General features: G+C 44.7%; 1 protein-coding gene across 2 annotated transcripts in view; it reads left to right on the top strand.

Moving 5' to 3' along the window:
* The first annotated feature begins 238 nt into the window (after positions 1–238).
* LOC130129813 (guanine nucleotide-binding protein G(olf) subunit alpha-like) overlaps positions 239–26,647 on the top strand; it is a 53,950-nt gene continuing 27,541 nt past the window's right edge. The window contains exons 1-5 of one of the 2 annotated variants that reach the window (XM_056299470.1): positions 239–377; positions 563–635; positions 1,289–1,291; positions 4,657–4,711; positions 21,512–21,631. In XM_056299470.1, coding sequence (XP_056155445.1) covers positions 239–377; positions 563–635; positions 1,289–1,291; positions 4,657–4,711; positions 21,512–21,631 — 390 coding nt within the window. The remainder of the gene's footprint in view (positions 378–562; positions 636–1,288; positions 1,292–4,656; positions 4,712–21,511; positions 21,632–26,647) is intronic. The other variant, XM_056299471.1, reaches the window with a different exon arrangement.

Genomic DNA, 26,647 nt, shown 5'->3' with positions numbered 1-26,647 from the left:
CTTGGTGCTTTAGAGACTGAATGCAGCCAACAGACGGAATGAACCGCGGGTTCGACTGAACTGAAGCAGACTGTTTACCTGCTCCACAGACATGTTCTGACCTGTAGGGCTCCGTACCATAGACAGAGCGATCATCTCTTCAACTGTAACGTCATATTGTAACGGCCACCGACGAACTGTAACGTCATATTGTAACGGCCACCGTGGAACTGTAAGGGACTTCAGAGGTGCCGGAGCGATGGGCTGTCTGGGCGGCAGCAAGACGGAAGACCAGCGGCTGGATGAGAAAGCTCAGAGAGAAGCCAACAAAAAGATTGAAAAACAACTTCAGAAAGAAAGACAGGCTTACAAAGCAACACACAGACTGCTGCTGCTGGGTAAGACACCTGTCTGTCTGTATGTCCATGTTACTCAATGATGGACAGAGATACAGGTAGAGAAACACACAGGTCAAGTTGATATTTGTCCTGCTTCTACTGATGTGGGAGAGAACTGTGTGTGTGTGTGTGTGTGTGTGTGTGTGTGTGTGTGTGTGTGTGTGTGTGTGTGTGTGTGTGTGTAGGTGCAGGAGAGTCTGGGAAAAGCACTATCGTAAAGCAAATGAGGATTCTACATGTGGATGGCTTCAACACAGAGTGAGTTTACACACACACACACACACACACACACACACACACACACACACACGAATGCACTGAATTTCCAGTGCATTCTGCTTTGCTTTACTGGTTAGAATGAAAACTAGATATCACCCATTTTGATTTTAACTAGATAAACTAAAGTAATTAACTAGATAAACTAAACTAATTAATTTAACTACTCGGAGACCGTATTTTATACTTTCAGCTTGTACTTTGCCACTCAGTCAGTGATGGGGGGGTTTGGTGGTGATATAATAATAGCTAATATAATAATAATAATATAATGATATATAATATAGCAATAATATCTAATATAATAATAATATCTAACATAGTGATCATACATTATATATAATATAATAATGATATATAATATAGTGATGATATATAATATGCCGCCCAGTGACTGCTGGGATAGGCTCCAGTGTCCCCGTGACCCTGACAGCAGGATAAGCGGTTTGGAAAATGGACAGATGGATAATACAATAATATAATATAATAATATCTAATATAATAATATATAGTATGATAATATAATGTAAAATATAGTAATAATATATATCATAATAATAATAATAATAATAATTGTGTTCGAACCAGATTTGTTTTTATTGTATTTGCTACCCCCTGGTGGTTGTTTTGAGTAGTTCGTTTTGTTAACCCCGGAAACAGGAAGTGCTCCACTTCCTCTCGAGATCTTGCCAGAGACGGCCGCATGTTACTGCCAGGTACAATACAACGCAATCCTTTCCTTCATAGCTTATTCATGGGTTTCACGTCATTTGAGTGGTGCGTCATACCGCCAACTTGAGGACCAACGGATGCCAAGATGCCTTCGATCTGTTGTGCTGTGGGTTGTGACCACAAAACGTCACAAACAAATGGATTACAATTTTAAAGAATCCCTAAAAACCATGATCGTCGAAATAAATGGATCGCAGCGATCAAAATGGACCACTGGGTTCCCACACAACACTCCTGGCTATGGAGTGAGCACTTTGTTTCGGGTAAGTAGCTAACGTTAACGTTAGCTAGCTGGCTACCGCGTTAGCTTCATAGCCTTGTAACAAGACAGTCGTGTTGCAAGGCTAGCTAGCTTCATAGATGTGTCCTGTGCACTGATGCTAATATGACATTTATCAACAGACTGTCACTTACCCTTCCTGTAAAGACGAGCAGTCTTTTCGGTTTTACATGATTCATTTTGACGTCCTTCACCCATCCTGCGGTGACGTAGCGGTAGGCTTCAGTGCTTCTGAAGACTTTCAGGGCTTCGCCTGAGTATGGCGAGGGATTGTGGACGAGGTACACGTAAACGCCGTGAAACGTGAAATTAGGAAGCTCTATAGCAGACTGAAGTGGGGTTAACTGGTCTTTGGATAGAAGACAAAGATCCAATTCTAAAAACTCGATTTTTTTGCAGATGACGCTGCTTCTCCTCCGTGGTTAAGTGAGCGATTCTGGACAGTCTTTCAAACTTCCCGGGGACCGCGGTCCTCAAGATGGCGGTCATAGCAACAAAAAACCACGTGACTAAAACCCATGAATACATGTCATCATGTGGAAGTTGCATTTTTTATTGCTATAAAAGTAAAAAGTATGCATCAGTATTTGTTCTTTGTTGGTCAGTACAGTAGCGTAAGATTTTCATTTGCACAGCTTCATTCTTTGTCCACAGTTTCACACTTATCCTGATTAAACTGCCAAATTCAACACATCCTTCTGTTCCTTGGAGCTTGATTAGGAGTGTTTAGCTGTCTGTACAGCCGAGTACACGTTCATGAGGACAACGTTTAGCGAGGACACAACCACAACAATAATATAACAATTATAATAATAATAATAATATAATATAATATAATAATAATGTAACATAATACTATATTGATAATAATATAATAATAATATTGTTACGGCTCGCCCACCCCGCGCCGTGGCCCGCCCACCCCACGCCGGCAGCCAATCAGCTCGTCAGGGCCGGGCTTAGTCGTCAGGGCTGGGCTTAAGTTTGCTGGTCTCCCAGCGCCCGTTGTCAGTTCGTGCCGTAACTTCCTCGCAGGAGTGGCTACTCTTCCCTCCCGGTGCATTTCTCTCCGAATTTATCTCAGCCCTTGGTTTCCTGTTTCCCTTGTGAAGTTTCCCTGTGGAGGTATCCTGCCGTGTTCCCAGTTTGGATTTACCCGTGAGTTTTTTCGTAGACTTTGTTTCTTTGTCGCTCATTGCCCTCCTGTGTTGACTGTTGTATGAGCAAGTAATAAAGTACGCCCGTTTTGGCTAATCCCATCTCTGCCTGGTGTCGTGCGCTTGGGGTCTTCCACAAACTCTAACAGTACAGACTGACCATGACGACCCCAGCCGGCACAGAGAGCGTACCGACCAGTCTGGTCCAAGCAGCTCTCATCGGACAGATCCAACTGAACAACTTCCACACCCAGCAGCTAGAGGCGGCCTCTGTTGCGGTGAGGGATCTTCAGACTCAGGTCCGGCCCCTCCAGGCCTCTGTGGGTAAGCTAACGAACCAGCAGGCGGCGTTGGCGAGCCAACAAGCAGAGATCCTGCGGCAGTTGCAGACCATCACGGCGGCTCTCACCACCCAGCCACCGGGCCAGCCTGCCCCTGGAGTCGTGGGTAACCCGCCCCCTGGGCCCGCTGCCCCAGTTAACCCTATGGGGCTCAACCCAGTTCCCCGGGAGCCCTGCCTCTCCAGTCCACGACCATTTGATGGCAACTTTGAGACCTGTGCCACGTTCATCATGCAGTGTGAGCTGGTCTTCCGGCACCAACCCAGCATGTTCACGTCTGATGCTGCCCGTGTCGCTTACGTGACCAACCTGCTCACAGGCCGAGCAGCTCAGTGGGCCACTGCTTCCTGGTCCATGAGGGCCAGTTTCTGCCTCACCTACGGGGACTTTGTGGCGCAACTACGGAAGGTTTTCCACCATCCAGTCTGTGGCCAGGACCCCGGTGCTCGGCTGAGCAGTATCCAGCATTGGGCCTCCGACCCTGCATTGACTATCGCCAACTCAATGAGATAACCATCAAGAACAAGTACCCCCTTCCCCTCATGAGTTCCACCCTTGAGCCCCTCACCCAGGCTACTGTCTTCACTAAGCTGGACCTCAGGTGTGCCTATCATCTGGTCCGGATCCGGAAGGGGGACGAGCGGAAGACAGCCTTTAAGATGACCCGGGGTCATTATGAGTACCTGGTCATGCCGTTCGGCCTCACCAACGCCCCGGCGGTATTCCAGGCTCTCGTGAATGACATTTGCCGTGACATGCTCGACGAGTTTGTTGTGGTCTACCTCGATGACATCCTCATCTTCTCCAGGACCCTCGAAGAACATGTCCAGCATGTCCGCCGGGTACTCGAACGTCTCCTTCGGAACCGGCTCTTCGTCAAGGCAGAGAAGTGCCGGTTCCATTTCCCTTCCATTGACTACCTGGGCTTCGTCGTTGAGAGGGGACAGACCCGGTTCTTCCCCGCCGAGAAGAACTACGATGTCGGGAATATTTATGAAATATTACATTTAAAGCTGTAATGTCACTTGAAGGGAATCAACATGACACAATTGATTAATGCAAATGACCAACTTTTTAAGTGATCAAAGTCAGAAAAGTAAACAGTAGCCATACATCAGTTTCCCAAGTGCTTTTTAAATAAATGAACTAGAAGTACAAATCCTTTTTAAATGACCTTGCTAATTTTCATGTTGTGTTACCAGTAAGAAATATGTAGCGTCATGTACCTGCTGGTTCCATCCAGTGTGTATTGCATCCTGCTGCTCATGCTTACAGTGCCATGTTGATGCTGAACAGCATTCAGCCTGTATACCAGGGTACGCAAATGTTGAGATGCTATTTTAACACACTCGGGTGGACCCACTCCTGACCTTCAGTCCTCATTCTGCTACAGATCCTCAACAGATACAGGGCTAACTGTCATGGCTGATGTGATATGTTTATACAGATTTAGAAGATTGGGTTATGAAATTCAGTGTTTGTGTATTTTCCAGAGAGAAGCAGCAGAAGATTCAGGACATCAGGAAGAATGTAAAGGAAGCGGTTGTGGTAGGTCACATGATCAACGACATGACGTTCAGTTCAGTTCAGTTCAGACACCTGTTGATCCCAAAAAGGGTGATCCACTTGCAGCCCAGCCAGTCTATAGACACGACTCAAAAACTCACAGGCAGGGTATGTAGGTCTGTCAGAGGCAACAGACCAACACACACTGGTCAACAGAAGGAAACAACAGAATACTTTCAAAGTGACGTCACATGATCAGTATGATCAGTGTGTAGGATCACTTCCGGCATGACTCTAGTGTGTTGTGTTGATGCTGGGGAGCTGGGTTCAGAAGACCTGTGGTCTCCCTGAAACACTTTCCTCTCAGGAACTGAGTGGCCCTAAACTAAATCATGACACCACAGCTAACACCAAACGGAACCATGGGCAATGCATTTCTGTGCTCTGGTCTGTCCATATGGAAAACATAGTCAAGGAAGGGCTTGTGTGTTTGGTCCCGTGTGTGTGTGTGTTTGTGTATGGGTGTGTCTGTCCGTGGCTAATCTCGCAAACTACTGGACCTATCAGGCCAGAGTTGGCGTCAGAACCAACCTAATGGGAGGGCACATGCTCACAGCAGGGGGCATACATCCCCATTCAAGTGACGGTGACACAAAAGATAGGCTTCAGAAAACCTTTTTTCACAAAACACACCTCCAATCTCAAAACATGAGTGCGCACATAAGACAGTCTCTCTCTCTCTCACTCACACACACATGCATCGGCGAAACCACACATGACATGACATGACATGACATTACAGTCATTTAGCCGATGCTTTTATCCAAAGCGACTTACAATAAGAGCATCATTTAACGTAGGAGATCAGGAGAACTACTAGTCATCAGTGGTCATAAGTGCATCTAATCAAGCGTCTAAGAGCAAAACTAGTGCTGAAGTAAAAGCACGAGAGAGATTTTTTTAATGAGTGAATACAATAAGTGCTATGAGCAGGTACCAGGGTATCAACACACACTGAGTAGCCTACTGTACAGTGCAGCACCGTGCACGTCACAGCATCGGCTAAACCACAAGTCACAAGCCTACGAATAATGAAGCAGGTACAGTACAACTGTCCCCACTGTCATCAGTACATATTAAATATATGATGCAGCCAGGTTTCCAGTAGCGCCCACACAAACACGCCCACCCTGATCTCAAAACAAAACATGCTCTCTCTCCCTCCCTCCCTCTCGCTCTCGCTCTCGCCCTCTCTCTCTCCCTCTCTCTCTCTCTCTCTCTCTCTCTCTCTCTCTCAGCATTGCGTAGATATGTCACATGGAATCTCAAGCACTACACAAATTAGGCAAAAGTGCAAATGATCAGGCCTGTACATTATACAAATAATAACTCCAGTATGAGTACAGCATATTCAGCATATTGTTAAAAGAGCCAAGGCTGGCATATGTAAATTAAACATATGACTTACCATCAGAAGAGTTGAAGGCGGCGAGTGTTGGCACTGAACCTCCTCAAGACGGTGTCCTTCCACTCAGCTGTACATTGTCGAGTAAGGTCTTTCTCAAACGCCAGCTGAACCAACTGGGCCTTTCGTTTGTGGAGCATTGTGCGTCTGAGGTCTGAAAAACGTTGCGTAGAGTTGAGAATGAGTTCTCGCACATTGCTGTGGAGGCGCGAAAGTCAATGCATGCTTCAAAGCAGTCAGTGCACTGGGCATTGCCACAACAAGAGATGTGTGATACTGTGACAGAATGTACTTTGTGATCCAAATTCCCTCCTTGGTTGGCTGTGATTCTTTTTGCATCCTGAAAGACTGTTTAGCAACGTCATACTCTGCCTCAATTATAGGCGATCGTGACAAGTCCATGATATGCTTCACCTCTGTAGCATCTAGAAATGTACCAGTTTGGATCAAGTGCAGCACGTGCCCTAGCCAGTTGAGTGTTGCGCTCACTAAATCTCTGATCCATTTCTCCAACAACAGAATCGACAATGCTGTAGTACAGTCTCTTGAGTTCTGTTTTGCCGTCATCCTTCCTCTGTCCTGTAGTTCCCTCAATCACATACCCATCCATATTCGTGTTTGTTGTGCATTTCCGTTTGGGGGTTTCTGTTTGTCTCAGCGCTGCACTGACAGCCGTGGCCCTGTCCCTTATTTGGCGGGTCAAGCAGGGCAAGCACTCTGTGCACTACGTTTGCAATGAATGGAAAGCTGGGCACAGTCATCTCTTGCAGCGGGCCTACTGCTTCCATTCGTAGCTCTGCGCCATGAGCCCGCACAGCGTCGATCTCAGTCAGAAGAGAGGTGATGTCGTCAAAGTAATTTAGAATTACAGCCACGGTGACAAGGTGCCCGGTCCACCTCTGTTCTAGAAGGCGTTTAAGATGCTCACCCTTGTAGTGCACAGCAATAGTGGGCTTCTTGCAGAATTTGTACAACGAGCGACAGATATTAAAAAAAGTCCACTACAGCTGCCTCGGCTGACATCGCATGTACTACGACCAAATGTAGCTGATGGTTCAGACAGTGTACATAAGGTACTTCACGATCCAGTTTCTGTTGCAGTAACTTCTTCATGCCACCGTGCTTCCCTGACATTAATGAAACCTCATCTTACACCTGGCTGAGAATCTTTGATGAGTCCAAACCAACATTGTTTAGCTCAGCTAAGACCGTCTGTCAATGTCTGTGTATCACCTGCGCCAGCAGTCGCTATGGTTACCAGGCACTCTGTCGCTTCAAATGACTGGTTTACAAAGCAAATGACAACAGTTATATTTTCGCATCCTGACCCCGTGGGGTCGCGTGTTCCGTCCACTTTCAGTGTGTAATGTGAGTCGCCTACTTCCTCCACTACAGCCTGAGTCACCACACTGCTAAGCGTATTTATATGTTCATTCTGCATGTGTATGGGGCGTTTCAAGGGATCCTTTTCACTATGTCAACCAATTCCGAATCCTTTTTAATTGTGTAGTCCAATAAGGACATGAAAAGACCACTTCCCCCCCTCAGACACGTCACCAAAAGCAGCTAGCTTCCCTTGTAAAGGCAACTGGTGCAACATCCACGAGAGAGGAAACATAGTACCTGTTCCTTCATAGCTGGTCTGTGTTGATAAGTGTCAAAGTCTCCTTTCCAGTATTGACACGTCTCGGTTGCTCCTTCCACATGGTGTAGCTAGAGAGATGTTCCTTTGACCTTTCATGTTTATGAAGTCCCCTGTCTCTCTCCGTGGCGTTTTTCCGGTCACTGTATCCAACGCTCACAAAAACATCCAGTTGCTGGTGGTGCTCGTGCTAAAATTCCGACAGCAAAACCAGAACGCTGCACCAGCCTTTGCGCTGTACTGCAGCCAGCCTCTGGTTTGAAGCCAAGTGGCTGCAAACGAGCGTTCTCTGCCGCTAGAAACGCTGGCAGGGTATAACTGCGCAGCAGTTTGTTTGGGCTGTTGGGTCTCGAGATCGTCTAAGGGTATGGGTTGTGGATTGCTAAGCACGCTAGCTTCTGTTAGCCTGTCGCTGTTAACATTACCGGCCTGAACACAGGCACCGGCTTCTTGGCTACTGCCGAAAGCTCTTCAGAGGTGTTGGGATTTGGATTCGTTTCTCCAACGTTAGATGTTGTTGGAGGAGGCCATGAAGAAGGTGCCCCACCATGCAACCAATTTCTTATGTCCATTTCAGTGTCTCCTTGAGTTTTACCGTCCCTCAACCTCTGTGCTGTTTTCTGCTCTCACTCGCGCACTGACGACCCATCAACTGAACTGTGACGCAATTACGTAATAACAAACACACCAATCAGCAATCACTCTCACACACACACACACTTCTTTTAATATTATTTTTTTCCCATTTAGTTTAATAATAGCCTATTTATAAAAGAAAACGTCAGACTTTAATATAATAAAAATAATTAATACAACACAGACATGACTTGGGGGGCACAATAAGGCTGTTAGGGGGGCGTGGCCCGCGATTGCCCCCCGCCATAGCGCCAACCCTGCATCAGGCTAAAATGTTTCAAGTATAGTTATGGCTGTATGATGAAGAACCTCTCTTGGTTGAAAAAAGACCTTTGTTTTCGCTGTCACGGCTCCTTCTCTCCATTTATCCACTAGCTCTTTGGACCTACGCTGCTGTCCTGCTGCCCGGTCTTAGTCAACTGTGCGCATGTGTGACTCACATCTTCAGTTACATTGCATTACATTACAGTCATTTAGCCGACGCTTTTATCCAAAGCGACTTACAATAAGTGCGTCATTTAACGTAGGAAGTCAGGAGAACTACTAGTCATCAGAGGTCATAAGTGCATCTAAACAAGCATCTAAGAGCAAAACCAGTGCTAAAGTAAAAGTGCAAGAAAGAGATTTTTTTTAAATGAGTGAATACAATAAATGCTAAGAACAAGTAACAGGGTAGTAGTTCTTAAAGAGGTGAGTTTTCAACCTGTGCCGAAAGACGGGCAGCGACTCCGCTGTCCTGACATCAGTGGGGAGTTCATTCCACCACTGTGGGGCCAGGACAGAACAGACCCGGGACCGGGTCGATCGGCAGCGGGGGCCTCTGAGCGACGGGGCAACCAGGCGTCCAAAGGCAGCATAGCGAAGTGGTCGGGCGGGGGTGTAGGGCTTGACCATGGCCTGGAGATAGGAAGGAGCTGTTCCTTTCACTGCCCTGTAGGCTAGCACCAGAGTCTTAAACTGGATGCGAGCAGCTACTGGGCGCCAGTGTAGGGACATGAGAAGGGGACTTGTGTGGGAGAACTTAGGACGGTTGAACACCAGACGAGCTGCAGCTTTCTGAACAAGCTCCAGAGGTCTGATGGCCGACGCCGGGGCACCAGCAAGGAGTGAGTTGCCGTAGTCCAGCCGGGAGATGACCAGAGCCTGGACGAGCACCTGTGCCGTCTCGTCGGTGAGGAATGGGTGAATCCTCCTGATGTTATAGAGGAGAAATCTGCAGGAGCGAGCAACTGATGCAACGTTTTCAGCAAACGACAGTTGGTTGTCCAGGATCACACCCAGATTCATCACAGTCCGATTTGGCGTCACCACGGTGTTGTCAATGGTGATGGCCAGGTCCCGGTGTGGGCAATCTTTCCCTGGGAGGAACATCAGCTCTGTCTTGTCCAGATTGAACTTCAGGTGGTGTGTTGCCATCCACTCCGAGATGTCAGCCGAGCACGCAGCAATGCGTGTCTCTACTTGTGTGTCAGAGGGAGGAAAGGACAAGATCAGCTGGGTGTCATTGGCATAACAATGGTAAGAGAAGTCATGAGAGCGAATAACAGAACCCAGGGATGTCGTGTACAGGGAGAAAGGGAGAGGACCCAGAACCGAACCCTGTGGAACGCCTGTAATGAGTCTGCGAGGCGCCGACACAGATCCCCTCCATGTCACCTGGTAGGAGTGACCCGTCAGGTAGGTTGCAAACATTGAGAGTGCAGAGCCTGTGACACCCAGCCCCTTGAGGGTAGAGAGAAGGATCTGGTGGTTCACTGTGTCGAACCCAGCTGACAGGTCCAGGAGTATCAGGACAAAAGAGAGAGAGTTTGCTCTCGCAGAGTGCAGCGATTCTGTCACTGCAAGGAGGGCCATCTCTGTCAAGTGACCCACCCTGAACCCAGACTGTTTGGGGTCCAGGAGGTTGTTCTGGTGGAGGTAGAAAGGAAGTTGGTTAAAGACAGCACGTTCGAAAGTTTTGGATAGAAAGGGGAGAAGGGAAACCTGGCTAGTTGTTTTACGTCAGAGGGGTTAGGTGATGGTTTCTTGAGAAGGGGGGTGACTCCAGCAGTCTTGAAGGCAGATGGAAAGCATCCTGTCTGGAGGGAGGTGTTGATGAGGTGGGTTAGATAGGGAAGGAGTTCAGGTGCTATGAACTGAAGAAGAGGGGAGAGGACCGGGTCAAGGGAGCATGTGGTGGGGCAACTCGATGTGATGAGGTTTAGAACCTCGTCGGGGGAGAGGGGAGCGAGGTGGGATATGGTGGGACGTGGAGAGGTGAGGGAGAGTGCATAGGGTGGGATAGTGCAAGCAGCACTAACCGGGTGGTGAGAAAAGGAGGATCTGATGTCGTTTACCTTCTTGTCAAAGAAGTTAGCGAAGTCATCAGGAAGAAGGGAGGAAGTGGAGGTTGAAGAAGTGTAGAGAAGGTTTCAAAGAATTTCTTCTGATTAGAGGCAGAGGACTGGATTTTAGAGCTATAGAAGGCAGCCTTAGCAGCAGAAAGGGAGGAGGAGAAAGTCGAAAGAAGAGATTGGAAGTTGAGAAGGTCCTCTGGGAGTTAACCTTTTCTCCATTTGCGCTCTGCCACTCTCAGGCTCCGTTTGTAAATACGTACTGAGTCGGACAGCCAAGGGGCAGGTGGAGTTGGGCGTGGAGGCCTGGAGGTGAGGGAACAGAGATTGTCCAGAGAAGAGGAGAGAGTAGAGAGAAGAAGATCAGTAGCACTGTCAGGGGGTAGGAGAGAGAAAGATTCGGGTGTAGGGAGGATAGAGGTAACAGAGGAAGAAAGATCAGTGGCGGAGAGAGAGCGGAGGTGTCTACGGGTGGAAACCATGTGGGTAGGGGAAGGGGTTGAGGGGGGTGAAGAGAGGGAGAGAAAGTAGGCCATGAAATAGTGGTTAGAGAGCTGGAGGGGAGTAACAGAGAGATTGGAAATAGGGCAGTGTCTGGTAAAGATAAGGTCCAGCTGGTTGCTGGCCTTGTGGGCAGGAGGAGAGGGTGAGAGGTGAAGGTCAAAGGAGGAGAGGAAAGAGAGAAGAGGATCCAGCTTGTCAGTGTGGATGTTGAAGTCCCCGAGAAGGATAAGTGCAGAGTCATCAACAGGGAAGTGCGAGACAAGTGTGTCAAGCTCCTTTAGAAAGTCACCAAGGGGGCTTGGTGGGCAGTACATAACCACGATGGTGAGTTTGACTGGATAAGAGACAGTAACAGCATGGAATTCAAAAGAGAGCAGAGAAAATTGTGGAATGGAAACAAGAGTGTATTTCCATTTCAGGGAGATTAATTCAATTCAGTGCAATTCAATTAAATTTTATTTGTATTGCCCAATATCACAAATTAGCCTCAGTGGGCTTAACAGCAACACAACATCCTGTCCTTAGGCCCTCTCATCAGATAAGGAAAAACTCCCTAAAAAAAAACCTTTAGCAGGGAGAAAAAATAGGAAGAAACCTCAGGGAGAGCAACAGAGGAGGGATCTCTCTCCCAAGAGGACAGCGTGCGATGGATGTTGTGTTCACACAATTTACATAATACAACATTGAAAGAGGATAACAGAATTATAATGGACATGGAATTTATGAAGAACATGATGCACAGGATGCCAAGCAGTGTCCACATGCCAACGGAGCAGTCCAGGACCCAAGCCACGCGACCAGCATCATCATGTAATAAAAGAAAAACATATGTGAAGAGTGGAAGGGCAGGCAGGCAGCATCCAAATGGCGGCCACCATCACCACGGAGACCTGGGAGGAGAACCGACTGCACATGCATGCAAGAGAGACTCACACGACACCATTCAAACACAGAAACAGAGAAAGGAGGAGACATCATTCAGAGAGACAGAAAAGACATGTTAGAGAAGAGAACAGTTTGCAATAGTCATTAGCCATAATCAATTCGTCATAATCTATACTCTGTAATCTATACTCGATAATCTCGTTGGCAGAACAGTGGTTGGTAAATTCATTGAGACAGAAAACCAACCCGCCATCCAGTACAGGTTGTGAAGCACTCAACTTAAAGGCAACTAATTGTAAACTAAGGCAAAAAGATGAGTTTTAAGTTTGGATTTAAAGGACTCAACAGACTCTGATTGTCTGATGGCAGCAGGCAGTTTATTCCACAAAAATGGAGCCCGATAGAAAAAGCCCTGCCACCAGCTGGCTTCTTTTTAACTTTGGGTACACACAGGAGCCCTGTATTTTGAGAACGAAGAGCTCGAGACGGCATGTAAGGTTTAAGAAGATCAGACAGGTAGGATGGAGCAAGCCCATTTAGGATTTTATAAGTCAGCAGAAGCATCTTGTATTCTGATCTAACATGGATAGGAAGCCAATGAAGGGAGGCAAGAATTGGTTTAATATGGTCAAATTTCCTAGTTTTAGTTAGGATTCTAGCAGCAGCATTCTGAACCATCTTAAGACTTTTAGTACTAGAATGTGGCAGACCTGAGAACAGAACATTACAGTAATCAAGTCTGGATGAAACAAATGCATGTATTAGAGTCTCTGCGTCAGCCATGGAGAGAAAAAGACCGAATTTTAGCTATGTTACGTAAGTGAAAAAAGGCAGTCTTGGTGATTTATTTAATGTGCTTATCAAAGGAAAGGCTGAGATCAAACGTAACACCAAGATTTTTGGCTGCCACACTTTGTGAAACCACAGAGTTGTCGATTGTTATCGTTACTTGATCAAATTGGTGTCTGTGTCTAGCAGGGCCAATGACTAGCATCTCGGTTTTATCTGAATTTAAAAGCAGAAAGTTAAGTGACATCCAGTTTTTCACAATAGCCAAGCAGCCCTCTAAGTTAGTGATTTGAGTATGATCATCAGCCCTTATAGTCACATACAACTGAGTATCATCAGCATAGCAATGAAAATTTATTCCATAACTGCGTATAATTTGGCCAAGAGGTGTAATCTAAAGAGAGAAAAGTAGAGGGCCAAGTATTGAGCCCTGAGGCAAACCATATTTAATGTCAGAAAATGTTGATATAATATTATTATAGCAGACACAATGTGTTCTTCCAGATAAGTAGGACTTAAGCCAAGAGAGAGCTAAGCCAGAGACACCAAAATTACAATTTAATCTATCTAAAAGTATACAGTGATCAATGATGTCAAAGGCTGCACTGAGGTCCAGTAGTAGAAGCACAGAAGCGGAATCAGAGTCGATCGCCAGTAGAAGATCATTTACCACTCTGGTCAGAGCAGTTTCAGTGGAGTGACAGGGCCTGAAAGCCGACTGAAAAGGTTCAAAGACATTAGCAGGCCAGTACCACCACCCCGCCTCCCAGCTCTGGGAGTGTGAGAAAAAGAGTACACATTAGACAGAGCTGCGAGTGTGGTAGTGTTTTCTGGCATGATCCAGGTCTCAGTTAGAGCAAGAAAGTTGAGAGAGAGCAAGGATGCGTGAGATAAACTCAGCTTTCGGCACCGCAGACTGGCAATTTCAGAGTCCTCCCATCACCACCTGCTCAACGTGAGTGGAGAGAGTGGGACAGATGAGATTGGTAGGGTCACAGCGCCTAGGAGTGACCCAACGTCTATGCCAGCTCCGGGAAGAGGAAAGGACAGGAATGCGAAGGAAACACATAGTCTATACTAGGTACACAAAATACAGAAGACTGACCGGATCTAAAAAGAGCAGTCCATGCTTGACGAAGTCTTGACTTCAGTTGCATCAGATCGGGCAGCGATAGTGTGAAAACCAAAACATCATGTATTCGTATGACTTTTGAAAGTAAACAAGACAGTTTTATTTGGCACGCCCGCAAATCATTCACTGCTGATTTCAGCGCAGGAGAACTGGATGAACCCACAATGTCTTGCCTTATTCACCTCGTCACCACACGGAGGTGCCATAGTCTCCAATGTTGAACCTCCGCTATAAAAATACCATTTCAAGAGTAGAATTGATGACATTTCACACCTGGAAACCATCTCAGTCGCTACAATAAAACATTTCCCATGGCTGACCTGTTGTTTTTATGAATGACGGTCTATCAGCAGAGAAGCCTTTCGCCTTCACTCATTTTATACACCGATCAGCCAAAACATTAAAACTACCTGCCTAATATTGTGTAGGTCCTCCTCGTGCCGTCAAACCAGCTCTAACTCATCGAGGCATGGACTCCACAAGACCTCTGAAGGTGTCCTCTGGTATCTGGCACCAAGATGTCTTTAATAAAAATAATAAGAATAATGATGATGATGATGATGATGATAATAATAAATCAATAGGCTGTGGGGAATGAAGACCAAAACAACACCAGTGGTCTCATGAAGAAGGGAATGGAAAAGTTCATCAACCGTGTCCCAGGCAACACCAATATCCATGCAGTCCAGAAGATAGTCCTACTCGGAACAGCACACATATTACAACCAGTACTACCCATCAAGTGACATCTGCCCTGTAGTGCCTCAGGTCCATGGTTTGGACCCAGCTCTACAGGATGTCAAACAGTTAACACGAAAGAAATAATAATAATAATAACGAGCTCCAATAATATTTTTTTGTTTATATAGCACTTTTCTAAAACAATGTCAGAAAGTGCTTCACAAAGAAAAAAAAGATGAAATCAGACAAGGCAAAATTAGAGTAAGACCAAATGAGTGAGAGTAAAAGTAAAAACAGTGTAAATAGATAAAAACAAATATCAAACCTTTGTAAAAGCTTTCATAAAGAGAAAAGTTTTAAGATGAAATGTAAAAGAAGCTAGAGACTTGGTTAGTCTTAGCTCAACAGGAAGAGCGGTCCATAGTGTGGAGGCTCTAACAGCAAAAGCCCCATCACCTTTTGTACCTAACCCAGACCTGGAATAATCAGCAGGGCTCCATCTGCAGACTGTCATGGTCAAGTCGAGAGGGTGTATACCAGGTCAGTAAATCACAAACGTCTGAAGGAGCAAGACCATTTAAAGCCTTACAAGTGAGCAATAAAATGTTAAAATAAATTCGAGATACAACAGGGAGCCAGTGTAGGGAGGCAAGCACAGGCGAGATATGGTCATGCCTCTTTGTCCCGGTAATGAGCCGAGCAGCGGCGTATAGTACCACCTTCAGATGGTGGAGGGAGCCTTTGCTGATACCAGAATTAAGTGCATTACAATAGTCAAGCCGAGAATAGATGAAAGCATGTACAACTTTTACAGATCAGCAATTGATAAAAATGACCTAGGTAGGTAGGTAGGTAGATAGGTGGGTAGGTAGGTGGATAGGTGGGTAGGTATGTAGGTCTTTATTTCAAACACAGGAAGCAAGTGTAATTATTTTAAATACAGCAAACAAACAAACGTTACATGTTCGAAAAGGAGCAGGAGGAAGTTTTTACTTCTTCTATCCTGCCCCCTCTCTGATGCTCAATCTATACAATCCAAAAGAATTGAATCGAGTGCAATTGGACTTGGACAGGCCAAACTCCTCAGGACAAGACTCAGCAGTCTATCTACACTGAAAGGAGAAGACACACTCCTTCGAGGACAGCAACGTACACATTTTGGAAAGGGAAGATAGATGGTTTGAAAGAGGGGTGAAGGAAGTCATCTATGCGAAACTGGAAAAACCATCCCTCAACAGAAGAGGAGATCTCGTCATCCTCTTCATAGCTGCCCTCACTTCCTCCTTGTTAATCCACTGAACTTCCTGATTCACTATCCCTACATCATCCAACCTTCTCTCTCTCTCATTTTCTTCATTCATCAGCCCCTTAAAGTACTCCTTCCACCTTCTTAGTACACTCCTCTCGCTTGTCAGCACATTTCCATCTCTATCCTTGTTCGCCCTAACTTGCTGCACATCCTTCGCAGCTCAGTTCCTCGGTCTAGCCAATCGGTACAAGTCCTTTTCTCCTTCCTTAGTGTCTAACCTCTCATACAACTCACCATACGCCTTTCCTTTTCCTTTGCCACCTCTCTCTTTGCTTTACGCTGCATCTCCTTGTACTCCTGTCTACTTTCTTAATCTCTCTGACTATCCCACTTCGTTGCCAACCTTTTCCTCTGTATACTTTGCTGTACTTCCTCATTCCACCACCAAGTCTCCTTGTCTTCCTTCCTCTGTCTTCATCCTCTTCATAGCTGCCCTCACTTCCTCCTTGCTAATCCACCAAACCTCCTGATTCACTATCCCCACATCATCCAACCTTCTCTCTCTCTCATTTTCTTCATTCATCAGCCCCTCAAAGTACTCCATCCACCTTCTCAACACACTCTTCTCGCTTCTCAGAACATTTCCATCTCTATCCTTCATCACCCTAACCTGCTGCACATCCTTCCCAGCTCTGTCCCTCTGTCTAGCCAATCGGTGTCTAACCTTTCATACAACTCACCATGCGCCTTTTTCTTTTCCTTTACCTTTGCCACCTCTCTTCGCTTTATGCTTTATCCTTGTACTCCTGTCTACGTTCTTCATCTCTCTGACTATCCCACTGCTTCTTTGCCAACCTCTTCCTTGTTGTACTTCCTCATTCCACCACCAAGTCTCCTTGTCTTCATTCCTCTGTCCTGATGACACACCAAGTACCTTCCTAGCTGTCTCCCTCACTATTTCTGCAGTGGTTGCCCAGCCATCCAGCAACTCTTCACTACCACCCAGTGCCTGTCTTAACTCCTCCCTGAACTTCACACAACAGTCTTCCTTCTTCAACTTCCACCATTTGATCTTCGGCTCTGTCTTCACTCGCTTCCTCATCTTGGTCTCCAAAGTCATCATACAGACCACCATCCGATGCTGCCTAGCTACGTTCTCCCCATGTTACCACCTTGCAGTCTCCAATCCCTTTTAGATCGCACCTTCTACATAAGATAAAGAAGATGTAGTCCACCTGTGTGCACTTTCCTCCACTCTTGTACGTCACCCTGTGTTCCTCCCTCTTCTTGAAATATGTATTCACCACAGCCATTTCCATCCTTTTCGCAAAATCGACCACCATCTGTCCTTCCACATTTCTCTCCTTGACTCCATACCTTCCCATCACCTCTGTTCCCTTCACCAACATGTCCATTGAAGTCTGCTTCAATCACCACTCTCTCCTCCTTGGGTACCCTCTCCACCACGTCGTCCAACTCACTCCAGAATTCTTCTTTTTCGTCCATCTCACACCCAACTTACGGGGCATATGCACTGATAACATTCAGCAATACACCTTCGATTTCCAGCTTCATACTCATCACTCTGTCTGATGCTCTCTTCACCTCCAGCACGCTCTTGACATACTCTTCCTTCAGAATTACCCCTACCCCATTTCTCCTCCCATTCGCACCATGGTAGAAGAGTTTGAACCCACCTCCGATACTCCTGGCCTTACTCACCTTCCACCTGGTCTCTTGCACACACAGTATGCTTACCTTTCTTCTTTCCATCATGTCAGACAGCTCTCTCCCTTTACCAGTCATAGTGCCAACATTCAAAGTTCCAACTCTCACCTCCACATGCCTACCCTTCCTCCTCTCTAGCTGCCTCTGGACATGCCTTCCCCCTCTCCTTCTCCTTCGCCCAACAGTAGCATAGTTTCCACCAGCACCCTGCTGATTAACAGTACTAGTGGCGGTCGTTGGTAACCCGGGCCTCGACTGATCCGGTATGGAAATCTTATTTATGATCCGCATATTTGATTTGGCAAAGATTTTACGCCGGATGCCCTTCCTGACGCAACCCTCCCCATTTGTCCGAGCTTGGGACCGGCACTAAGGATGCACTGGCTTGTGCTTCCTCAGTGGCTGGATTAACAAAAATAACAATAGTACTGATGGAAATTAAAAATGGAATAAAATAAGAAAAATAGTGGAAAAATGAAATTAATGTGTGTGTGTGTGTGTGTGTGTGCGTGCGTGCGTGCGTGCGTGCGTGCGTGCGTGCGTGCGTGCGTGCGTGCGTGCATGTGTATGCAAAGGAATTAAAGCAATAAAAGTACAGAAAACAAAAAAAAAGAAGCCCAGATAATAAAAGCAATAATGATGGTGTCCCACTACAAAAAGAATGGTGACAGCAATAAAAAACATATCCCCAACAATAAAAACAACAAAGAGGAAGCACAACAATAAAAACAATAACGAGGAGGAACAACAATGAAAACAATAGCGAGGAGGAACAACAATAAAAACAATAACGAGGAAGCACAACAATAGTAAAAACAACGAGGAGGAACAACAATAAAAACAATAACAAGGAGGAATAACAATAAAAACAATAACGAGGAGGAACAACAATAAAAACAATAATAAGGAACAATAGTAAAAACAATAATGAGGAGGAACAACAATAAAAACAATAACGAGGAGGAACAACAATAAAAACTAACGAGGAAGCACAACAATAAAAACAATAACGAGGAGGAACAATAGTAAAAACATAAATGAGGAGGAACAACAATAAAAACAATAACGAGGAGGAACAACAATAAAAACAATAACGAGGAGGAACAACAATAAAAACAATAACGAGGAGGAACAACAATAAAACATTAACGAGGAGGAACAATAGTAAAAACAACAACGAGGAGGAACAACAATAAAAACAATAACGAGGAGGAACAACAATAAAAACTAACGAGGAAGCACAGCTATAAAAACAATAACGAGGAGGAACAATAGTAAAAACAATAATGAGGAGGAACAACAATAAAACAATAACGAGGAGGAACAACAATAAAAACAATAATGAGGAGGAACAATAGTAAAAACAATAACGAGAAGGAACAACAATAAAAACAATAATGAGGAGGAACAATAGTAAAAACAATGAGGAACAACAATAAAAACAATAACGAGGAGGAACAACAATAAAAAACAATAAGGAGGAACAATAAAAACAATAACGAGGAAGAACAACAATAAAAACAATAACGAGGAGGAACAATAGTAAAAACAATAATGAGGAGGAACAACAATAAAAACAATAACGAGGAGGAACAACAATAAAAACTATAACGAGGAAGCACAACAATAAAAACAATAACGAGGAGGAACAACAATAAAAACTATAACGAGGAGGAACAATAGTAAAAACAATAATGAGGAGGAACAACAATAAAAACAATAACGAGGAAGAACAACAATAAAAACAATAACGAGGAGGAACAACAATAAAAACAATAACGAGGAGGAACAATAGTAAAAACAATAATGAGGAGGAACAATAGTAAAAACAATAATGAGGAGGAACAATAACAGGACAGGGACAGACTACAACAGTCAGCTCTGCAGAGAAAATCGTTGGTGCCAACCTGCCCTCCATTCAGGACACCTCCAGAGTCAAGAAATGGGCAGGTAACATCACTGCAGACCCATCACGCCCTGGTCACAAACTGTTCCGACTCCTCCCCTCTGGTAGGCGCTACAGAGCACTGTACCCCCCAAAATAATCAGATATAAATACGGAATAGACTGCTATGCTGTGCCCACCAACACGGCCTGGTCGGGCATCCCTACAGACGGAATTGGTTGTGTCTGCGGGTGGGAAGCAGGATGTGGATATGTGTGCTGGTCGCTGCACTAGCGCCTCCTCTGGTCAGTCGGGGCGCCTGTTCAGGGGGAGGGAGAACTGAGGGGTATAGCGTGGTGCTCCCGCGCGCTATGACCCCCTGGAGAAACCTTTATCTGAACCGCTTATCCTGCTCTCAGGGTCTCTGGAGCTTATCCCAGCAGTCATTAGGTGGCAGGCGCACAAGGCTCGCCCACACCCACACACGGGCAATTTAATATGGTTGATTCACCTGACCCACGTGTCTTTGGACTGTGGGAGGAAACCGGAGCACCCGGAGGAAGCCCACACAGACACGAGGAGAACATGCAAACTCCACACAGAGGACGAACCGGGACAACCCCCAAGGTTAAGAAGGTGGCTACTGTCGTTGAATGCGTATCGATCGCAGTAAAGCTTTTCCAAACATTACCTGCTGTCGATACTGAACTCTACCACGACGCAACAGCAACATCAGGAAAAAATGATTCATAAAATCCTACTTCCATTGAAAGACTTTTGAAAGATGGATTTAAGACTTTTAAATAAATACCAATTAAGGCCTTAATTTTAGATCAGTGGGTTTAATGCCTTTTACGACTTTTTAAGGATCCGTGGGAACGGGGAAATTACACACGTTAATTAAGCGTCACGCAGATCAGGACAGCGGAACCAACAACACTCGAACTGTGTGGCCCGGATGCCCAAAGCACTGGAAACACTGTCACTGTACCCTGGACAACATGGGGACGTGCTAATTCAATAAAAACTGGCTTTTCAACCAACAGTTCATGGCATGGCTGAAACTGATACCAGGCAATGGGAAGAAGAAGAGAAAAACAAACTTTCTGTAGAAGGATGATGCCCGTCAGCTCGGCTCGCCACACAAGCTGAGGGAAAGGCTGGCATAAGAAACAGAAGCAGAGTTACAACAGGTGGAGGCAGAATTTACCAAAGTCTGCACATCCATGCCATAGCTGTAAAAGAGTAACCAAGTTGAATGGCAAGGGGCATAGTGTTTTTGCAAGCATGCTGTCCTATGATGTGAAGCTTGACTGAAAGATAAAATACTTGATGAATGCAGTAGAATAGCATAGCTATCGCACATTATAGTTCTCAGCCAAGTGTGCCTTTTTATTGGTGAATCATGATGTTAACGTTGTTATCCATGTGTTCAACTCTAGAAACTTGCATTTTTTTTCAACATTTGAAGTAGATCTAACTTTTTCACTGGAACAAAAAAAAAATCATGTTTTATGTTACAATAAACATTTTGGCAAAATTGTCCCTAACCCCAAGTAATTTGTTTGTTTTGTTTTGTTTTGTTTTGTTTTTTCCTTCAGGTTTGGTTATTGTAAAATTGGTCTTTCATTTAATTCCGAGTGACATTCAAAAAAGTCTTAAAAAGTCTAAAATCTAACTTGCCCCAAAGCTGTAGGAACCCTGTTTTAGATGACAGTACGCTTCTGATGTAATGTAAATTACCCTGTAAGAACCTGTGATAAGGGTCCAGTCATGAGAGGAAAGATGATCATTTGTGATTATAGTATTACTATGTCCTATTTTAACACCATTTCGTTGTATAAAAAAGCCCTACTGTCTTTATTTTATACCAGAAACCTAAACTTTACGATAACTGCTATTATAATTTTCAGACCATTGTGTCAGCCATGACCACGTTGACCCCACCCATTCCCCTGAGTAACCCTGGCAACCAGTTCCGGGTCGACTACATCAAGAGCATCGCACCCCTGTCTGACTTCGAATACACTGAGGTATCACACACACGTACTAACATGCTAACAAGCAGGAAAAACATAGTGTAACATGCATGGATAAGTAGACACGTTTGGCTAACGGGTTGGGCCCTTTAGTCGACTGGTTAACGTTGTCGCCCGCGGTGTGGGAAATCTGAATTTGCGTCCCGGCTCCGGCCAGGCTGCCCCCCCGAATTCGCTACAATATATTATAATGCTAACAAGCAGAAAAAACATATTTATAATGCTAACAAGCAGAAACATATAATACTAACAACCAGAAACATATAATGCTAACAAGCAGAAACATATATTATAACGCTAACAAGCAGAAACACGTATTTATAATGCTAACAACCAGAAACATATATTTATAATGCTAACAACCAGAAACATATAGTGCTAACAACCAGAAACACATATTTATAATGCTAACAAGCAGAAACATATTATAATGCTAACAAGCAGAAACATATAACACTAACAAACAGAAACATATAATGCTAACAACCAGAAACATATATTATAAGGCGATTTTAGGGGACTGACGCCACCCAGTGGATGCTTGTGAAACTACACGCAATTGACTTCCATTCACTCACGAAAGTTGGATGAAAGTTATATACTGTAGTCCTAGAACCAGGCATTGGGGGTAGTGAGTGGGAAGGGGCTCGATTCTCCGTATTACAAGGCAGTGTTCCATCAAAATAATTTTGAAGCTGTTATTTTAAGATAAAAATGTTATCACAGTGAACTAGCAGTTAACTTCCGGTCTTCTGTGTTGAGCGACGCGCCTGCCTTTCTGCGGAGCATTTGCCGTTTTAAAAGGGATTTTATCTACATGTGCTGAGTGACTCATGAGAGGACCGTGAGGTTGATAACTTTCTGAAAGCACTGTGTTCGAGATGGAGATATGGAGGCAGCAAAAAGGGGTCTTTTAGATCGGAAATAACACACAGCGACGAAAGGAACTACGACTGGGTTTTCACACAGCCGACCACTGAGAGGAGACGTCCTCGCCGGGGTGCTGAACCAGCTCACGGCTGCAGTGACGCTTAAGCCAGAGAGGAGGAAACGCTTGGACTTGAGTCTACAAAGAAGACCTTGTATATCCGGAGTGATTCCTGCTGACAGTAGCTGGTACATCCTGGCAAGACCTCAATTTTAAATATATCTGAAAGTAATTGCTGCTTTGGAGTGAAAATACTGTTACATCTGAAGAAGTCTCACAGGAACACAAACAAGACTCAAGGTGAGGAGCTGGATTTTGTAACTATGGATATTAGTCAAAGACATGTTGGAGCAACGGAAACACTTTTATGAAGAAGTACTGAAAAGACAAGAAGCCTCTTTTATTACTTTTACTCAATTGAACCTTGAGTCAACAAATAAGAGAACTGATTCTCTGATGGCTGAGATTCAAATACTCTCAAAAAGACACTGATGAAATAAAGGCTGACCAGACAAAGTATTCAGCTGAGGCTAAGGATCTTGCAAAGCAGGTCCTACTAATCAAATCAAAGCCATTGGATTCAAATGACAATTCTGAGAGACTGGATTATCTGGAGAACCAAATCCGAAGGAACAATCTCGTCATTGAAGGCATCAAGACCGATAAAACAGATGAGACTTGGGCTGAGACTGAGACCAAGGTCCAAAAGCTCATCACCTCAAAGCTCAAACTCGACCCGGACACTATTGAGATAGAGCGTGCACACAGGAGTGGAAAGTTCAGGGGTGACCCTGAGAAGCCAAGGCCAGTTGTGGTCAAGCTTTTACGCTTTAAAGACAAACAACTCATAATGACAAGGGCAAGGGCTCACCTCTGGAACACTTTAGTGTATATAAACGAAGACTTTTCAGATAAACTGCGCAAGAAGCGTGTTGAGCTGCTGCCAGCGATGAAGGAGGCAAGAGCTAGAGGGGACTATGCAGTTATTAGTTATGATTGCCTTATTGTGAAACCAAGGAGGGAGGGAAGCAGGACTGAGACCCACTAAACTGTACAAGAGTTGAATGTTCTGATGTTCCGTTTCTCAAATGGAAGATTAGATGAATTATTCATTATGTCTTTTAATGACCAAAGAAGGGTTTAAAAATAGCACATCTTAATATATGCAGTCTTACATATAAAGTTCATGAGGTGACTTCCTTAATTGAAAATGAGAATTTACACATACTTGCCATTTCAGAAACTCACTTAGATCCATCAGTAGATGTAAATGAAATTGCTGTGTCAGGATATAGTGTTTTTAGAAATGGGTTTACAGAGCTGCCCTCCCTGGCCAGGAATGGAAACAGCAGTGATGCCAAGGGTGGGGGCTGGGACCCAGCAGATACAGAGCCGCCCCCATCATCCATCAGCAGCCCGCCGCAAGGAGCAGCCCGGGATGGGAGAGGTGCTCGGCGGAAGAAACCCTCATGGTGGATGGACCCATCCACATGGGATTTGGGTTAGGCCAACGGGACGTTGGTCTTTCAAGGAAGGGGGCAGTGAGGCGAATTCTATCGGAGTGTTCCTGTTGGAAGTCAGGGGGTTCATTTGCTTATTACCCACAATGCAGCTGAAGAGTGTTAATGTTTTGTGTCATATTGTAGGATATTGAACATGTTAAAAACGGGCATATTTGTTACAGATAGCGGGGATGTTGTGGAAGGTAATGGGGACGTTATTAGCAAAGTTGTATTGGACAGCATAGTATTTCCCACCGTGAGTGTAAAGAGTAGGCAAATAGGTTAGGTCGGTTCTGTGGCCAAGAAAAGGAACAAACTGAAACCAATACAAACCTGTGTCTGTTATCACTGGCTTGTCTTACAGTCATTAAGAGCTTGCTGGTTAACTCTGACAGGTTGGCTGAGGAGTCCATTATTAGACCACGTCACATTATATTATAATGTTAACAACCAGAAACATATAACGCTAGCAAGCAGAAAAACATACTTATAATGCTAACAAGCAGAAACATATATTATAATGCTAACAACCGGACACATATAATGCTAACAAGCAGAAAAACATATAATGCTAACAACCAGAAACACATATTTATAATGCTAACAACCAGAAACACACATATTATAATGCTAACAACCAGAAAAACATATTTATAATGCTAACAACCAGAAACATATAATGCTAACAAACAGAAAAACATATTTATAATGCTAACAAGCATAACTGTAAGAATCAAATGAATGTACTGGAACCTTGAAGATGTCGTCCAGCCTCTGTCTTCATGTTTTATCATATTTCATTTTCATTATCCTAACTGACAACAAACACACAGGACAGTATTGACAGGACTGATCTGGAACACAAACTAGAGGCTGCAGATTTACGTGCAGTGGCCATTTTATCAGATATTTATAATGCTAACAACCAGAAGTATAATATAACAACCAGTCTCATTAAGCTAAACAGCCAAACACAAACTAGTAGGCAGGAAGTCCACGTATGACGCTGCAGACATGGTGAAGAAGTGCAGTTGTTGTTGGAGCAAACATTAAAATGGGGAAGATGTCATCTAAGTGACTTTGATTGACATCAGAAAAATGTCAGACATGCTGATGTTCTGGGTTTTCATTGTCTCTACAGTTTCTAGAGAATGGTGAGAAAGACAAAACTCATCCAGTGAGCATCAGTTGGGTTAATGACAGAGGTCAGAGGAGGATGGACAGACTCATTCAAGATGACAGGAAGGCCTCAAATATTCAAATAAAGACTTAGAACAACAGTGTGTTGAAGGATGTCTCTGAACACATCAAATCCTAAAGAAAATGAAGACCATGCCGTATTTCACTCCTGTCAGATGAGAATTGGAAGAAAATGGGAAGCAGTCATATAGAGTGTACAGTATACACCAATCAGCCAAAACTCTCGGGCACTGTTTACATGGGATTTGGGAATGTTTGCAATCACAGCATTGTAAGATGGTGACAGATGTACTCTTCGCGCCCCCCCGGTTCAGGGATGGTCATTCCCTCTTCACATAGATGGCCTCTTTGACTCCCCGTTCAAACCAGCATTCCTATCAAGGATGTGCTCATCCTCATCCTTTGGGGGTCTAAGAGTACATCTATCAAAATCTTAACAATGCTGTGACTGTAAACATTCCCCAATCCTCTGTGAATAGTATACATGTCCATTGTATCTCTAGTTAATGGTCACGCCCATATTTGCATATGAAACTTGTCGTTGGTTTGGGTCTTTATGCCACTGTATTGTTTATAAGGGTGGGGACACCTGCAGTCACTGTATTGTTTATAAGGGTGGGGACACATGCAGTCACTGTATTGTTTATAAGGGTGGGGACACCTGCAGTCACTGTATTGTTTATAAGGGTGGGACACCTGTAGTCACTGTATTGTTTATAAGGGTGGGGACACCTGCAGTCACTGTATTGTTTATAAGGGTGGGACACCTGCAGTCACTGTATTGTTTATAAGGGTGGGGACACCTTCAGTCACTGTATTGTTTGTAAGGGTGGGGACATCTGAAGTCACTGTATTATTTATAAGGGTGGGGACACCTGCAGTCACTGTATTGTTTATAAGGGTGGGGACACATGCAGTCACTGTATTGTTTATAAGGGTGGGGACACCTGCAGTCACTGTATTGTTTATAAGGGTGGGGACACCTGCAGTCACTGTGTTGTTTGTAAGGATGGGGGCACCTGCAGTCACTGTGTTATTTGTAAGGGTGGGGATACCTGCAGTCACTGTATTGTTTATAAGGGTGGGACACCTGCAGTCACTGTATTGTTTATAAGGGTGGGGACACCTGCAGTCAGTTGAGACTGAAGAGGTCACATAGATGAGTGATGAAATGTTTCTCTCAATAAACGTTGTGTCCAGATGACCTGATTCAACCTTATTTGATTTTCTTACTTGGATTATTGAGCATGCATAAAGGTATTTCCTCATGGCAGAGGCCTCTTTCAGCATTATAATGCATCCTGCCACACTGCAAAAATTGTTCAGGAATGGCTTGAGGAACATAAGGAGTTCAAGGTGTTGCCATGACCTCCAAATTCC

Source organism: Lampris incognitus, chromosome 19, assembly GCF_029633865.1.
Source record: "Lampris incognitus isolate fLamInc1 chromosome 19, fLamInc1.hap2, whole genome shotgun sequence".
Lineage (NCBI taxonomy): Eukaryota > Metazoa > Chordata > Actinopteri > Lampriformes > Lampridae > Lampris > Lampris incognitus.
Note: the sequence above shows the minus strand (reverse complement) of the source record. Positions and strands in the feature narration are given on the sequence as shown.